Source organism: Limanda limanda, chromosome 10 (assembly GCF_963576545.1).
Source record: "Limanda limanda chromosome 10, fLimLim1.1, whole genome shotgun sequence".
Taxonomy (NCBI): Eukaryota; Metazoa; Chordata; class Actinopteri; order Pleuronectiformes; family Pleuronectidae; genus Limanda; species Limanda limanda.
The window spans coordinates 8099662-8117972 of NC_083645.1; the positions used below are offsets into that span (position 1 = coordinate 8099662).

Consider the following 18311-nt stretch of genomic DNA (forward strand, 5'->3'; position numbering starts at 1 on the left):
CCGGAGCTGCTGGTTCTTATTATCATTATGTTTATTTCTCCCGGGGCCCGGTGCTCGGTGGACGCTCCGGACTGAGGAGCCGCGTCGAGGCTCGACTCTCGCATCTTCTGCTGCCGTCAGTTTCCGCCACCGACAAGGTACATGGAGCAAAGTATCCAGCAGTGGAGCTTTGGTGAAAACACCGTTTAGTCAGCAATCGTGAAAAAACTGCATAAACCTCAATGTGAGTTTCGGTTTCCGTGTACGAACACAACGCGGATGACCAGAGAGAATCTGCATTTCCGGTCATTTCCCTCTCTCACGTCTCTACGCATGTAGACCTACAACGATAACAGTAATTTACATATGCATATTATTAATAATAACGATGAGGTCACCATCAGGAGCTATCCACGACCTTTGGTGCTGAAATGGCAAAACGACCCAAGGCATCTCCTATCACGTGACCTATTGATGGCTACCATTTGTTGTCTTTCGCCTGCTTCAGCTTCAGAATTACATAATACTTGTGAAATTAAGAGATAATATATATAGTATAGAGTATTTATGTTATAGTGTATGACCTGGAGCTGTGGGAAGCTTTTAGTGTGAATTTGTGTCGCCACTACATCAAGAGAGCAATTCATTATTGATTAATTAAGATTAGCAACATGGTCATTTGCGAGGTCACAGTACATGATGTTATTTCTAAAGTTGTCATTCTTTTTGGCAGCTTCATGCAGCTACAGCTGTGGGCAAAACAGATAAATGTCCGCTGAGATTAATTATTTTGTATAACTAAAACTAAGGATTATTTTTATAATCCATTAATCATTTATTTCCAAAATTGTAGTAGTTTGTCACTGTTCACTTCATTAGAAAGTAGTGAGCACATTACACTTCATTCCAATTTCATTTTTAATCATATTAAAAAGTGAAGCAGCAAATCCTCACACAAAGGAGGCTAAAGCAGGTACACAGGTCTCAGATTTAAGTCGATTTGCTAAATTGTTCCTTAATTTGCTAAAATCCTCGTCACGTCATCAAAAGAGAAAGTAAAGTAATTTCATTTGGTCCTAATGAAAGGACAGGCTGGTGTAGCTGCCTGTCACTAACTGACCCTGCCTGCCTGTGCTCCCACTGCTCATGACTGGAGTCCTCAGTCGGGGAGGCATACGCTGCTAAAGGAGATAAAATAGCCAGCAGTGAAAGGGCCGATGGGAGGGGCTGGAATGAATTGGTGTGTATATTTTCAGAGTGTAGCCGGCTATCGCTAACTTTTCCTGGATTACCTACCCTAGCTTTAATCTACTGCTCACAAGGTGGGATGAGGTAAAAGGTTTCACAAATCCAGCCACAAGTTTATAATGAGATGGGTGTGTTTGAGTTAATTGGTTAATCTGTGTTGTCAAACTTCACAATACAGAGAAGATTCAGCAACATTATGACAAAACACAATGTTGGAAAATACATCTCTGGAGTTTAGGAACTTGTGATCTGCACTTTCTCATTAGCTGACAGATTCATCCAAGTGATGACAACATTTCAAGGAAACAGGGAGATTTCTTTTACTTATTCTGTCTTCCCTGTGCAATGTGTATTTGGCTCTATTAGCCAGTACAACAGCACTTCGTGTGACATGTGTTGACAACGCTGACATGACTTTCACAGATCACAATAAACAAACATGTAAATAAGACCTGGCTTGTCCGCCTCTGTAGCTACAGGAGATTCCTGGTGCGATATCTGCAGGTAGGAGGAGGAGGAGGAGGGTAAACTCGACTGGTGTCCACAGGCAGCAGGAATTCAGGGACGCAGGAAACTGGACACTGGGGCTTGGCGGAGGGACTGACATTTGATGAGAGGTGGGGGTGGTTAGAGGGGGTTTAATGGTTAAGCAGAGGGGGGCACACATTCCCTGGGTGTTTGCTCGGTGCCCAGTGGACCTGGCACCACGCCACCTGACGGAGAGATCCACTCTGTCCTCACCAATCCAGCCTCCTTATCTGAACCGTTGTAGGGACGTTATCTGGTGAACGGGGATGAAAAATAAGTCTGACATAACATGCGCCCCATTACTGAATTAAAGCATGGGCCTCTTTGTTGTCCCATGTGAGCGCGGCGGCTTTTCGTGACAAGAAAAGCTTCCGTGGATTTCATGAAAAGCATCTTTCAGACAGTATTATCACTGTTGATATGATTTGCAATATTTCAGGACAGTATGTGTGTGTGTCTGTCTGTGTGTTCACAGGCCAAGAGCTTCGGTCTGGATGATGGAGACGTGTACATGTCGTCCTCTGAAAACAGATTTCGTCAGTTCAGCTCAGTGGAGTACGACGGCCAGCTATACATGACTCCACTCAACTTCATTGAATCTGTCACTCTGAATGAACCTAAAGGTGAGTGTGCTCCTGATACTCAAAAACATTAAACACACACAACAGGTTCTTTAACTGAGGACTGAGACATCGAAAATTCCTTATATTATTTAAAACCTATTAACAGCCGCTATATCAGGTCACACAGGTCAATTCATAGTAAGTCATTTGTTAAGCTGATAATGAATTCTTTGTTTAAATAATTTATCCACCTCAACTCCAAACTGTCTGTATAGGGAGTGTATATGTCACAAACCATTTCTCTTAATGGCTTCACGCTATGTGTTCTTAATGGCACAGGGAAGGGCAGTGTTGAATTTGGTTCGATTTGGACATGCAATGCGTTCACTTTTAATAAAATTTGAATAAACCGTCGACCAGGCAGTGGGGGCAGGGCAGTGTGCCTTTAGTTTGCAGAACGACTCCACTGCCTTCTCCTATGTCCTCTGATAAACTACAGTAACCACAGGTAAACATTACCCCCTGATCGTTTTGAAAATCTGGTTGTTTTCATTCCATATATTATCTCAGGCTGACACAGATATTCACGTGAGTCACGGGTGCTGATCTCTTTCATGACAACAACATTAATAGGACAACTTACTTTTTACCAAATTATCTACAAAGTAAAAGCCTAAGGTTTGTTTTGTAGCTGAAATGCTATATATCAAGCTTCATTACAGAGCTTTTATTTGGGGAAGTTGTAAAGTTCTGTCTGTAGATTGTGGCGGTTGCATAACAGACCCCTGAAATAGCTGTTGCCCAATGTATGAAAAAATAAGTTAAGTAAATCATTAAAAATTTATATTTAAGCCACATATGCAGTAAATAGCAAATCAAGTTTTGTGTTGTGAAAAAACATTAACCGGAAAAATGTTCACTGCAGTTAAACCAGGTAGGATGAACACAAAGTTTTGTAACTTCACTCTGCACCATCAAATAACAAAAAGTGACAGTATTGTAGAAAATGCATAATATGACTAAATTACTTCAGACTAACATTACATGATAAATAACAGAATAGAGTTTTCAGTGTGATGTCTTGAAATATCTCCAAAGTTCCAAACCAACCAACAAAGATTACATTTATAATTGCTTAAAAAATGAAGAAAAAGAAAAGATAAATATATTTATCCACTCATTATTTTGTAGTAGCAACAGATTCCTGTCCATGCTGATCCTATACGAGTTGTAGGTTGGGGGGAGTTGACATCAGACACGAAGAGGGGTACACCCTGGACAGCTTGTATCACAAGGCTGATATATAGAGAAAAACAACCACTCACACTCACATTATAAGATGCACTTTTCTTTATTCTGCTTGTACTGTAACTAGGTGCTGCACTGCAGATGTAATTCCGCCTGCGTAATCTTTGCGGCTCTGCAGAGGAATCAGCTTTATTTGTCGGCGGCCATTTGCTTAATTACACTTCCATCAAGTCATGGGATAAACCCCCCGCTCCTTCATCCTCCTATTACTCCAGATTTGTTTTAGAGGCCTTTCACTGTTGTTTCCTGGAACATGTCTCGTTGCTGAGGGCCTGGGAAGTGTCATCAGACAATAAGTTGCAGCTTGAAGTGCCTCAGTCATAATAACCTGCATAAAGATAGACATCTTTACCAGCAACCCCACTTTATGGCTCATTTATGTGGCAACTAAAACTCACAGGGACCCAGAAAGACCAAACAACTGAGCATGGATTTCATGAACGTAATGATGAGACGCTGTGATGAGAGCGATTGATTATGATTTGTTGTGATTGTTGTGTTGAACATACATTGAGAAAAAGGAAAACAAGCAGCACTAGTGGAGGAGCACTTCTTCAGTTATTATCCTCTTGTTGATGAAGGCTAATGTGTTGCAAAATGGTAATCATGGTGTTTTATGGTTATATTGTGGCTGTAAAAGAGAGTTTTGCCATTCCTGTGGATATTTAGGATGACCTTGGACATGAACGTTATGCATCAGAGATGGTTTTAATGCCAGACTCAACAGAAGGAGCACAGTCCGATGCAGTGAAAGGATTAAGTCAGAACTTAAAGTGCTGTCATGTAAATGATTAATATTTGAGACATTACATACCCCTCCTTCCTTATTTTGGTGGAGAGCGAGCCATCAAATATAAATCATGATCCCAGCTTTATACGCAGGTTTTAAAATGTGTCAGTGGACTGTTATGGTCACCGTTATCCATGTGATTACCCAGCCAGGTGTTTTTTACAATGCATCCGTCTTATCTGCTGCTTTATTGACCATCGGAATGTTTCCAGCAAGATATGCAACTTATTTTGCTGTCCACGTAAACTCCGGTTTTCACTTTTGTTTTCCAGTTCTGTTTCACGACATATATACAAGTACGGAAATAAAAAAAACCCACAACGACATCAGCTTCTAACTGTTAATTGTCTTTTCTTTAGGTAGAAGAGCTTGGAGGTCACTTACTAAAAAGGTGAGTTGTTCTTTAGTTTTTTTTTTGTTTTTTTTTACAGTTTACAACTCCTATTAATATAAGATTATTATAATAAAAAGGCTACTCCAGTTAAATAAACACTACATTTTAATAAAATACTCTTGGGGAAGATTCTGTGTTTTGCCTCTGTGCTGTAATGTTAGCAAACACTGTGTTATGTTGTGGAAACCCAGGACTTAGAAATGAATGAGTGATCAGGGATTTTCCTTTTCTCACTCAGGATTTAGACAAGATGTTGGCTGACACTCCGGCTGTTTGGAAAGGATCATCCAATTTGTTTAGGAATCTTCGTGAAGGAGGTAAGGAACCTGCTTGATGTACTAGAGATGTTTACATAAATCCCTGCAATATACGTAATTGCCCTTTAAATTTTTTAAGGCTGTCACATTTAGGTCTTGCATGTGTTGCTCAGTATGCCCTGTTGTGCACGTCAGCCTGGTGTGATGCAGAGCAGAGAGGGTGTGCTGTAAATACTATCTTATCTCTCCATCAGCCTGTTGTAGATTTATTCTCAGGTAACCTTTGCGGGAAGGCCTAGTCCTTTTATAATATACAGGATGTTCCTCCCTTATATTTTAATAAAAAAATCAAGTAACAAAATGAAGTTTCCTGTAAAGAACAGTTTATGGTTTTGTACTAATTGAAGGTAAAATTAAAAAGTAAGAAGAAAAATCATGAATCTTTTTTATAGACAAATGTCATATGAATTGTTAAATGGCTGATGACTGAAATTAATTGGAAATAATTAATTGATAGGTTGCTACTTACCTTCTCTATTTTACCAATAATTAGTAAAAGAAGCAAAACATTTGGTAAAGAAAGTAAAAATGTATCAAAAGTTATGGGGCCATAAAATCAAGCCTTAAGAAAAGGCTACAAATGGCACTGAAAAGACTTGAGTGAAGTTTTAACAGGATTCTGCAAAACAAATCTCCATTTGTTTGATAAGAAAAGAAACGTTCAGTTGTATAGTTGCTTCTTTTCCCCAATTTTTTACGTATGTGCATTGAACCATGCACAATACAAACTTTCAGAAAACCTTTCAGAGGGTGAATTTTTTCTGAGAAATGTATTTATAGCTTGGGTAACTTTTATTGTTTTCAAGGACAATGATACATTTCATCATCATTAAATTATCCAGGAGCTGTTTGTGTCTCGTATTTGCTGTGATTGACAGCTCACTCAGTATTTTTAGGTTTGATCTGACAAAATTAACAATTCAGAGATCTCAGCTCAACCTGTCTCTGTATAATTTCTGAGATCATTTTTGTGCATTTAAAAAATATATGATAGCTAATAATATGCAGTCCCAAGAGAGGCAGAAAATTGGCTTAATTTAAAACTTCCCCCAAGGTAATTTAAAAATACCAGTAGATTAGCATACAGAAACAACAAGTAAACATCTGTGATGGCTCTATATGTGAGCTCTGCACATGAGGAGTCTTGATGATTGGGTTTCAACAGAGAATCTGACTGAACTTGATTCCTCGACTGCAAACCTCCGTTCAAACTAATGAAAATGAAGTCCCCGTTGTGAGCGAATAGGTCTCTTTTTATTTCCCCACCTGGGCCTGCACACTCCGGCTCGGTGTGTCAGACCAGCCAGCGGAGCATCAGATCTCACTGCTCTGCTCTGTCTCTCTCTCTCTCTCCTCTGTTGCTTTAGCTAAGTGCCAACGCTGGGATTTGGGGCTTTTAATCCTGCTGTTAAACTTTGCGGCTTTGTCAGGGGAAAAAGGACGGGATTGATCTGCGAACAAAGCGTCGCTTTAGAGAGCGAGGGAGCTGTTTGAACCCAGCTATGTTGAGACATGTCCCACCGGCCACCCCCCTGATCACCGCGGACATTATGAAGCCCAAGAATGGCATTGGATTACATCTGTGGGACTGCCACTCTGTATGAAGTGTTTCTGTGGAATTCTTTGTATTGTCTAACAACATCTACTCGAGCTCAGAGGCTGAGCTGCAGGGAGGAGGAGGAGGAGGAGGGGGGGGAGGGGGGTGTCCCTCCAGGAGTGAAGGTGTGTGGTATTGGTGAGACATGGTTGGAATCTTAAAAGTTTTTTTCACCCTCCTCAACCCATTTAAGCTTTAGAGGCTTTGAAGCCAGAGATCTGTTGTCATTATAAGGCCGTACCTGCCAAACAGCCAGAGAAGATGGATGCACTTTGTCAGGGGGAATTTTCTCGATGAACTTTGTCTAATGGCACGCAGCACTAATTCTCTTTTTCACACCTCAGTTTGTACATGTGTTCCAGTGGTTTTTACATCATCCTATTAGCTAGACACTTCCCGCCTCTAGAGGAATTGTAAAACAGAGTTAAAAAAAACCCTCTTCTGTCGCCAGTTTTCTTTTTGTCACTTAAATGCTCCTCTTTCTGAAAATATCTCCCTGCAGCGAAGCCTCTACCTGAATTATTTTCCCATAACACCTGGAGCAGTCACCCAGAACTATCTGAGCTGGATTCTCTATCTTCCCCGAGCAAACAAAAGCTTGGGAATGCTTTCAGGGGCAGAGGGGAGAAACCTCCCGAGTCGGCTGAGATGTCTCCCGACACTTACTCTTCCCCTCTCCGTGTCCCACAACAAAGGGAGCTGGAGGACGGGACACAGAACCTGAATCGGCCATTCTCAATCAGTGACAGATCCCTTGAGAATGTATTACACCTTGTTACCCAAACACGATCAGAGGCCGTGGGCTTGAAATTTGTTTGGGTTTGTGTCCAGATAGGTCAGCTCAGTTGTAAAGCCTGTGTTTGTGTGAGAGGAACACCAAGCATGAAGGAGAAGGCACCTTTTAAGATGTTATCAGTGAGAGCGAGGAGATTACTCTTGTCTGCAGGCATGCACTGTTTCTGTGGACGGCTTATTCACCTCGGCCGCATGACTTTGAACATCTGTAGCCGGCTTGTCCTTAATGCTATTTGATGCCGTCTTGTGTGAAAAAGGGAACATCTTGGTTTTTGTTTCTCTTTCTTTTGTTCAGGTGTCATCAGTTACACAGAGTACCTTTTCCTGCTCTGCATTTTAACAAGTAAGTAAATATTTTAACTCACTTTTGAGATATTATAAACAGATTATAAAGGTGAATTGGAAATTGATTTGTGTGTGATCTCAGAGCCCCATGCAGGCTTCAGGATTGCTTTCAACATGTTCGATGCAGATGGGAATGAGATGGTGGACAAAATGGAGTTCTTGGTGGTATGAACCATTTCTTGATAACCAGTTATATTGAAATGTATTTGATTACTTGTTACCAGCTGCGTAATAACGTGTCGGCCTCACTCCAGCTTGAAGAAATCTTCCGCAAGAAGAAGGACAGAAAGGAAGTGAGTGAAGACGTGCAAAGGTTGGACCAGAAGGTATGAGTTTCAGAACTTTACGATGGACCAAATTAATGTGTGTAATGTTGCATCTTTCAGCTCTGTTCTGGTTTTCCACTCTTTAAGGTTTCTCATCAACGTTGTTTCTAGCAGCAGCAACTGTCACAGCATAAAAGTCTCTGACAAATTAATATCAAAGGCTCAATTCAACTCAACAGAGACAAAGTTAGCAACTTGCAGGGGCAGAAAGTCAAACATATTTAGGGATTTAGGGATTAAAGAGATTTAGGAAAATCTCTATAAACAGATTCTGCACGTGACTTTTCAGAATCTGTAAACGAGGGACAAGATTTTGGGACCGGAAGGCCTCTGGTTTTCCATTTCTAGTTTGTCCAGTCACGTTTGAGCAGGCTTTGGTTGCCCACATGTGGAGAGCTGAAGAGGAACACATTGACCAAAAGCATCAGATATCTGTTTTTCATTTAATCTGCATTCATAGACAGATACCTGCTCAACCCAGTGGAGCAATTCATAGATAAAGCTGCAGATATTTGTGTCTGGAGCTGGTAGAGACCAAAGCAGAGGGAATAGGGTCAGAAACATGACTTGAATGCCCATGTTGTTCTATGTCTGCTTGAAATAAGACCTTTTTTTATATCAAGTTAATAAGGTGAGGATGTTGTTTAGTTGCTCAAATGCAGACATCCACCCTGAATGTTGAATTTGAAGCAGACGACTACGTGGTAGGTTTTTGCAACACTTGCGGTTTCCTAGAAAGAAGACAGGCGTAGGGTGAATGTGGTCATACAGGGTAAAACATGTCTGAGGCTTTCATCTCTGCAGGGCCGTCTTGTGCCGCGTGCAGGTGGATGAAAACAGGCAGAGCTGAATGGAGCGATAAGAGCGACTCTTTGAGGTCTTATCACACAAACACAACATGGAGGAGCTTACTCTGCAGGAACAAAATGTTAGCATCTCTGGACGGTCTTGAATTAATCTGACGCCCGTATAACCATCAAAAAGATCATTAGAATGGGTACTCTAGATTTGGAAGTATAATGATTCCTTGCAAGAAGACGAGTTGAGGATGAAGACTGGGTGCATTCATGAAAGCTTAAGGCAAGGAGGATTAATCCTGGTTTAAACTTGACGACTTTAATTTACAAACTCATCTGGATCCATGTTCCTCTTCTACAATACGTTGTGATTTATGAATGGATCTTCTGTCATGCATACACCTTCCCTCTTTTTTTTGCATTTCAGCTCCTGCAGCTTTACGGTCAACGCAAAGCCCAGCCGCACACTGTGCGTATTGTTCCTTTTCCCTGGAGGAAAATGAACTGTTCTGCTTATTGCATGTGTTTTTGGCATGAGGTCTCTCTAACCTGAGAACGTTTCTGCATGGTGAAAAAAAACACATCTCAGGGGCTGACATCTCCCGTGTTTGTCTCCATTAATGCCACACAGCCTCATTCCCATTCAGTGAAATTGAAATGCATCACTACTTCAGCATTATCTGACAAATTGTGTGTGGAGGGGCCGCAGCGCAGATGATTTATGTACTCGTCTTTTGTCAGCGCTGGGAGAGAGATTCCACTCACCTGAAGACTGACAACGTTTTCGCCAGGACCCCCATGTTTTATTTTTACAGTTTCTTGAGGAGCGGTATTTGGGCTCGGGTTTCCTTTTGAGATGGGTTTGACCATGAAGGTGCCCGTCAGAGAGGAGACTTGGCGGTGGAAAGAGCACTCAGCACACACAGAGAGCTGCCTACAGCTAACACAGGGAGAGAGCCACCTTTTCAGTGCGCTGTTTGAACGCTGTACCTTAAGGTGTGTCTCTTTTGTTTTGATTCCTCCCACCGTACTGTAGGTACCTCGCCAGCAACAAGTTCAAAAGTCAGTTTTTTTTTCAGTAACACATAACAGGCAGGTCTTCAGTGCTGCGGTTGGGCTTTCCCCCACTGTCTTCTGCCTGCAAGTGTGTCGGATCCTTTCACGGCACCGAGCGTGGTGCATTAAAGAGTTGTTCTGTAATTAGCTGTGGGATCATGTCGTAAATCTCCCCCTCTCTGGTGAAAAGCTACGAGGCTCAGAGGAAAAGCTGTTTTATCAGCATTCTCACGTTTCCCCTTGGGGCTCGAGAGATGAAATAAAAAGAAAACTGAATAGATAAATAAATATTGTGAAACCAAGCAAAGCAGGACATGAGAACACGTGTCGACCCTTTTCACTGAGGGGGTGTCGACACTTGAGGCAGCGAGACTCAATAAGTGATATAAACATTGGGTTGGTTTTTACCTGGGAGTGAGAAATCCTAGTGTTTCTCTGATGACAGATGGTCTGTGATCTTTTTATCGCAGCAGCGTCGACACCAAGCAAGCAATTACAAGCAAAGTGTTGTTGACAGTTGTGTTTGAGTGTAGCTGTAGGTATATTACACCCACGGCGGCTGAAAGAATGAAGTGAGCAGTGTAAACTGTAATAATAATAATAATAATAATAATGATGATTGGTTAATCCCAGAGCAGGAGCGTGACCTCAGGGAGAAAAGAGCACCGAGTGGCTTCATTGTTCCAGATAATAATGTGACGCGGACAAAAGACTAAAGGAAAATTCCAATTGCGAATTAATATCTGCATCTTTTTCACAACATTTCCCTACTGGTTGGTTCAGATGCATTGTGAACCTGGCAGGAATCACGCCTCAGATCTTGCGACGACCTGCATGCTTTGGACATGTGTCAGCTGTGTTGGCTCGTCGTCCTGCCAAGAGGCTGCATGCATGGCTGCAGAGCCGGCTCATGTCAGGGCTGATGGGCCTCACAGACACTGGTGTCAGCCCCGCTCGGTTTCTGCTCTGTTTTCTGAGCAGAAAAGATGGATGTCAGATTGTTGTCTCAGTGGATTGCATGCTCACCTGTCTGTCTGTCCTCTGCCATGTGTCTCCGTCTCCTTGACCTGACTCTACCTTCCATCCATTTTCATTCTCCCCTTATCCTGTTAACAAGATGTAAATTGTCTTCTAATAGTTGTGCTTCAACTGCTGCCACAGGTTCTTAGAAAAGAGAGTCAGCATGCGGAGGCCCGGGGCATGTGGGATGTTCTCAGACGTGGCACAAGTCAAGTCCTATTTTCTGATCTCACCGAGGTAGTGAAGCGGCTTCTAAGATGCCTCTTCACCTTTGACTATTACACTTGTACAGTAATACTACACAGCATCTCCTTCTGTACCATGTGTCTCTCTTTACTGTTAGTAACCACAGTGGAACATGCTCATGATTGGTGCATCTGTCTTCTTGTTATCAGGAGAGCTCACAGAGCTTCTCTAATGTAAAACACCATCTGCAACACAGGGGGAAGCATGTGTAATAAATCTGCTGCATGTTTGTACTGTGAAGAAATGAGAGAAATGCTGGCCCACTGTTTGAAAATTAACCATTAACTCGGAGTAATTATTGAAAAGCTCAATCTGGCTATTAACTAACATCTTTACTTCAAGTTTCAGCCGGTTGAAATAAATGTCTTTGTTAATGTTTAGCTTACACAACAGTGTATCAACAGTGGCTGCTGGAACTGAGATGAGATTTTGTGTAAATGTAGACAAAATGCATAGTGCATTGTATTATTTTGAATTGTTGTTGCTATTTTACAAGTCTAAATACAGGTGGATATTTAAAGCTATGAGGGCTGATGAGGCAGCTAATGTTTGGTCCTTCTGAGCAGGTGGATGAAAAGACAGAGACTACGCTGCTGGTGCATTTCTTTGGGAAAAAAGGCAAAGCTGAATTGAAATTTGAAGATTTCTACAAGTGAGTTGAGAAACCTTTTGTTTTTGATTATGATGTCCCTGAGAACATTCTACTCTCTTTCTCCTATATCATTTTTACACCATGTAAAACCTCCCAACAGCTAAACCCTCAGTAGTCTTGTTAGTGTTCCTTTGTGCGTGTGAGTTCAGCAGCTGCCGCCCGTCTCGCTCCTCCAGGTTCATGGACAACCTGCAGACAGAGGTGCTTGAGATCGAGTTCCTCTCCTACTCCAAAGGCATGCCCACTATCAGCGAGGAAGACTTCGCCCGGATCCTCCTACGCTACACCAACGTGGCCGACGTCAGCGGGTACCTGGAGAACGTGCGACACAGCCTGCCGGATGAAATGGTGCGCTGCTTTTCCGTCAGATTCCCTTTGTGTGATTCTAGATGTAATCCAAGAAAACATCACAAAACTGAAGCCACAAAACACCCTCTTGGTTCCCCACACTCCCCTCATGACACATAAAGTGTGAAGAATAGTTTGCCTGGCTCTGTCCAAAGTTAATCTCACACCTTGTGATTTTAGGGGATGATTGACTTAAATTCCTTCTTCTTTCTGTCTGAACAGTCCCAAAGTCCTGAGGTGCCTGCACAAAGCCAACAAAATAAAAAGACACAAATAACTTCCAAGGTCTCGAACCCAAACCAAAATAAAAGGAATCTAACTACACAGGCTTAACATGCTTGCTTTAGCGCTCTAAATTATATTTTGATTAAGGCTACTTTGTCCATCCAGAAAAAACAAGCTGAATTTTTTCCCTGAATAATTTCATTAATTTGGAAAAACAGAGCAGATATCTTTTTAATCAAGTGATTGCAAGACACTTCCATTAAATTCTGAACTATTTTTTTTTTTTAAGCAAACATGAGACTAAGAAAACCACAGAAAAATAAATCTTAATATTGCTACAGATGGGTGTAAAACCTAGAAACAGAATTATATATATATATATATACATACACACACACTTAAATATATATATACTATAGTAGCGATTAGTATTTTACTGCTCCGTTTCTTTTCTTTACCACTGTGTGAATAAGCTGTTGAGTGAAGCATCCTCATTTCGAGCTGTAATGTGTTCTTCCTCTCGTCACGCTGACCCGTGTGAAAAGACGCCAGCACCTCCTCATCCTCCTCGAGTAGCCTGTTGCTAGATCTCCATTGATAATCAAGTGGGTCTCATCATTAGGCTGAGAGATATTTTATGGCCCTCACCTTGTCCAAACAGCAAAGCGTCACAGATTAGTCATTACTCCGTTTGTTCGGCTGTGTGTGCCGCCTGTTCGGGGGGGGGCCCGGCGGGAGGAGGAACTGGTAGCTGTGGGACGGTTGAGTGGACATCAATGGGCTCCGTGTTGGAGTCATCAGCCAGGCCTGAGATGTTTGGGGATTCATCACTTTTTTGTTTTTGTTTGTGCAAAACAAACAAAAATCCCCCGCTGCTGACAGCCCCGGCGTGTCCATACTGCGCAGGGAAAATCCAGCAGTGTATACTTTTAAGTGTTTGGGTGTGTTATCTATCTGATGGCTACACACACACATAAAGGATTCCCCCCCCCCCCTCCCGCAGGATGAAAGCAAGCATATTATTATGTATGGTGTGAATCGGAGAACCATCCTGAGCCGGAGTGTTGACACATGTTCCGACCCTTTGCTTTACGAGGCACTTTACATTTCACAAGGTTAATGTTTCATCAATAAAGACGTAGTTTTCATGTTGTTATCTCTCTGCAGGGAATCACCTTTGACGAGTTCAGGTCCTTCTTCCAGTTCTTAAACAACCTGGAGGATTTTAAAATCGCAATGCAGATGTACAACTACGCCAACCGCTCCATTGGTCAAGGTAAAGACGAACGGTGCAAAAACACATTTGAGTCATTGGGTGGTTTGAGTGTTTGACTATTTTTCTCCTTCTATTGAGACCCACTCTTTGGTACAGGCGTTTTACGTCCACTGAGGAGGTTATGTTTTCCCCCCTTGTTTGTAATTTTTTCCGTTGAATTGTTGGAGGGTCAGCATGATAACACGAAAACTACTGGACATATTTACATGACCCTTGGTAGAAGGACTGGACATGGGCCAAGAATGAGCACATTCAAATTGACCATAGCTCTGGACAAAGGTTCTTTCTTAAACATTGCCAGATAAGGCTTATTTTTTCTCTTTTTCTATAGTTTTCCTTGGAAAAAATTAATGGATCTTGATGAAAAGATCGGACACAGTTAGGTGACAGAGGGTGTGTAATTTGTTGCAGCTTATTGAATTAAAGGGGATGGTTGTGCTCTTAGTTTGAGTAATTATTGGTTAAAACATGTTATGATTACATGGCCAAAGGTATGTGGACACCTGAATATTACACCCACTTGTGTTTGTGGAACATCCTCTAGAAACAGCATCTTTTTTTTTTTAAACCCTTTTTTTTATGTTGAACCCTGGTTTAAAGGATTTGATCTCATTCAGCCTTGAGCACCCACTGATGTTGGACAATAAAACCTGGAGTTCAGTCTTTGTTCCAGTCCCTCCTGTAGGTGTCGGATTGGGGTCGAGGTCAGGGCTGTAACAGTCATATTCTTCCACACCAAATGGAAACCATTTCTTTTATAGACTTGGCTTTGTCCACAGGGGCGCTGACTCCTCAGTGGTGTGATGCTGCGTCTATTTTCATCATTTATTTGTTGAGTGTAAAATAATCTGATTAAATCATCAGGGACATTTGTCGAGCTTTGAAAAGCTCCTTCAGAGCCGCAGAGGACATGACGCACTTCTTTTCACAGCCTCAGAGTCCTTCCAAGTGAACTGACCTCTCTGACCTCCACCGATCAATGAGGAGCCACTTCATTCGTTTAAGTTGTTTTACATCTCAGAAGCTGCCGTCACTCAGGCACAACATTTGGTGTCTGTGAGTCCTCGTCCTGTAAAAAGCAGGTGAAGCCACAGTTTTATGATTTAATTCTGTTTTGATCCAGCAGCTCAGTCCGTCTCTCAGTCTTTTTTACGAGCATTCATCTTGAGTGGGCTTTGCCTTTGTCTTTACTTCTGTAGGTTCAAGAGACACAGCTCAGAATCTCAGAGTTTCAAAGTGGCCTCCTACTTCATCTCAAAGATATCCACGAACTGAGTAAAGCTCACTTTGTGCCCGCAAGCAGAGAGATTAAAAAAGTCTTCTTATATAGTGTGTCTTTTAATGTCATATTGCAGAGGAGTTTACTCGAGCTGTCTACGTGGCCACGGGCATCAAGCTGACCCGCCACCTGGTCAACACCGTCTTCAAGATTTTCGACGAGGATCACGACGACAAACTGAGCCACAAGGAGTTCATCGGCGCCATGAAGAACCGGCTGCATCGTGGCAAAGGGGTGAGACAGCGTGAATACCGTTGATCTATACAGTTTAATGAAGGAGAGCAGGAGAGAAGTACCTGCTCGACCTTCTCTCCTCCTCCCCCGTCAGCCTCAGACGTGTTCTCATTCTTTCTGTCGGCTATTTCTCAATGTGTAATCTGTGTAGAGTTGCCAAAAAGGGCTCAGAGATGGTCTCATGGCTGCAGAGTCACGTCACATTTAATCTGAAGAAGGACAAACAGGCAAATGTGGGTCTTTGCTGAGCTCGGAAATGCATGTTTACTTTCAAAACAGGGTGCTTTAACACAATTAGGTCCGCTTAAGCAACTATTACCAACACAAACACCATGTTTCCTGTTTAATTACAACTTTAAGTAGGCACTACTTATGTCTTTTTTTCCCTTTAGGTAATGGTACACTTAAACACCTCCATGCCATCATGTCTAAATTACACTGCTGCCACTTTTTATTACTGAAACACATCTCACCTCAATGGCTGGGATTAGTGATGTTTGTGAAATCACACTGCCACCTAGTGGTACATCAGGAAAATGGTCTAATCATCTTTCTCCTTCTTTCTCTATGTCTCACACACACACGCACAGGGTGTCAGAGTGGAGGAGAAGTTCATCTCTTTCAAGTCCTGCATGAAGAAGGAGCTTGCAGGCAAATAGGTAAAAGTCTTCTGTCACTGTCAGCCTTATCGTATTAATGAGACAATAATAAAAATGTATGAATGATGTCAGTGTGAGGTGTAAACACGCAGCATTAATTCTCTAACACAGTTTCCAGCCACACACACTGCAGTATACAGTCAGTCTTTTCACATGTGATTTGAGGCCCACGCTCTCCTCGGCCCGGAGCGTTAAGTTACACTGTAATATTAACGCCTGATCAACTGCCACCAGATACCAGCTTAAGTCTGCATACATGGGCAGTGAGCAGTGCAGTCTAAAGCTGTATAAATGTTTTAAAGGAAATGCACCTCTCTGCACAGGGCTCAATAATTTGCCTTTGTAACACTTGGGAAAGGACTGGATCTGAATTGGGATGCAATTTAAAAATGTCTAGTCCGGGAATATTGTAAGAAAATAAATAAAGTAGCTTCAATGCATATATATATATATATATATATATAAATATATATATATTGATACACAAATTTAAGAGCTGTTTGCTACTTATCCTTTTTGAAGTGATGGTTGCTCTCATTGTTGTGTGACCTGGCTCAGGTTAAAACCTTTAAAAAAACATACAGATACAGAGAGTGACTCCTATAGAACTTTTATTATTATCTAGTTAGACAACCGTAACTGAAAAAGAGCGTGAATGAATAGGGCTAGTGAAACACAACAATTACTTAATTTAAATATCTGCTCAAGTGCACTACCATCACGAACAATTGCTAAATTGCTGACATTTTAGCCAAGTACCAGTAATGACAGTAAAGCGTAACTGCTGTTTTGCAGCAGAGGAGAAGAAGTCATTTCTGGGAAAAGAACAATTTTATCTGGCGAGGACTAATATACTTTATAGACATGGTTATAGTTCAGATTGGTACATAGATTAGTTTGCTGATGCCTGATGGAGCATTTTCAACAGTATCTATGTCATTTCTGATGCTGGTATCGATACCAGAGTCTAGTTTTTCTCTGTTCAGAAGAAACAGCTCCTCTAAGCATAGCAATTAACACATATGTAATGTCTTTAATCTGCACCAGAGCATGACCTAAAAGTTGTAGTTTTAGAGATTATACAGGCTTCTGCTAAGAGTCTGTATCAATGCTCCCCTGTTATAGTGTTCACGACCTCTGACCTCTACATCCTCTGAGCTGTTCTGGTTTGCTGAAGTTTTTTATTGGATAATTTTTCCTTCTACACTGTAAAGAGCTTTTTTCAAATTTTCTGATACTTTATGTTTGAGGAAGGCACTGATATTCCCAATGGCTAAAACTTTTCCTTCTGTCATGATGCAGCTTTTGCATTTCCACCATGATGTAACCAGCGTGCTAACTTCTTCACACAGATGATACTGGTTTGACGGATTGATTCTGTTTCTTCGCACTTCTGCAGAACTGCTGCTGAACTCACTGATCGTTAGGATTAAGAAGTGCAGGGAGTTTTTCGCACTCTACTTCCTCTCTATCTAACTTCTGCAGTGTAAAAGAAAACTGCCTGCAGCTTCAGTGTAGATGAGATCAAAATGATGCATCCCAGTCTGCCTTCACAACAACACTATGTTTGTTTACTTTCTAACCCACTTGAATTCACTTGTTCTCTCTGTTCTGTCACCAGGTGAAGATCCCTTCATCAGTAGCATGTCTTACAAACGGAATGAACCTCCGCCTCCTCCCTCATCTCTCATCAGGCAAAAGGGTTCATGCATGCTACAGCGTCTTAATGCTTTGAGTTAGAAATTTTCAAATAAACAGGATGTTGCACAAACAGGAAGTGGTCGAGCTAATGTGAAGCTCTTGCAAGTGCTTAAACAAACAAAAGTGACCCATAATGAGAACATCCATAGAACTGGTGTGCTGCAGGACTCTAAATTGCACTAATTACGGATGCCTAACCACTGTTTGCCTGTTCAGAACTATTTATTGAATTATCTACATGTAAATATATTTATTGGTTGTAAGATTTCTAGCACAGATTTTACATATTTATCTAAAACCTTATCTTATTGCTGCTTTTCCAGTGTGCGTTGTTTGTTGGCTCTGCAGCCCCCTGCTAAGATCATCGTAGGACAGCAGCACCTCCCTCCCCCCTTCATCCTCCTCCTCCTTCCCAACTTCCTCCTCCTCGCCCCCCCCCCCCCCCTCTCCCTAAGCGCTGCAGCTAAACATCTTGCAGGAATCCCTCAGAGCCAGCAGGCCTGAAAGCACGCACCCGGTCTGTGGTGTTTTCCACTCTTTAACTACAGGCAGCTAACAGCGTTAATCATTTCTTGGCTAGTAAACACTAGAGCTATTTTTATGCCACTGGCAGGGATGACCTCTTTAT

At 41.8% G+C, this 18311-nt stretch overlaps 1 protein-coding gene across 1 annotated transcript; it reads left to right on the forward strand.

Moving 5' to 3' along the window:
- The first annotated feature begins 120 nt into the window (after nt 1–120).
- Nucleotides 121–18081, forward strand: micu3b (mitochondrial calcium uptake family, member 3b). Its single transcript, XM_061079774.1, has 13 exons — nt 121–137; nt 2231–2378; nt 4776–4807; nt 5049–5127; nt 7815–7862; nt 7947–8029; nt 8119–8190; nt 11876–11961; nt 12138–12309; nt 13702–13810; nt 15166–15323; nt 15914–15982; nt 17604–18081. Exons 2-12 carry the CDS (start codon nt 2267–2269, stop codon nt 15980–15982), a joined length of 1020 nt encoding a protein of 339 aa, XP_060935757.1. The 5' UTR covers nt 121–137; nt 2231–2266; the 3' UTR covers nt 17604–18081.
- The last annotated feature ends 230 nt before the right edge of the window (nt 18082–18311 follow it).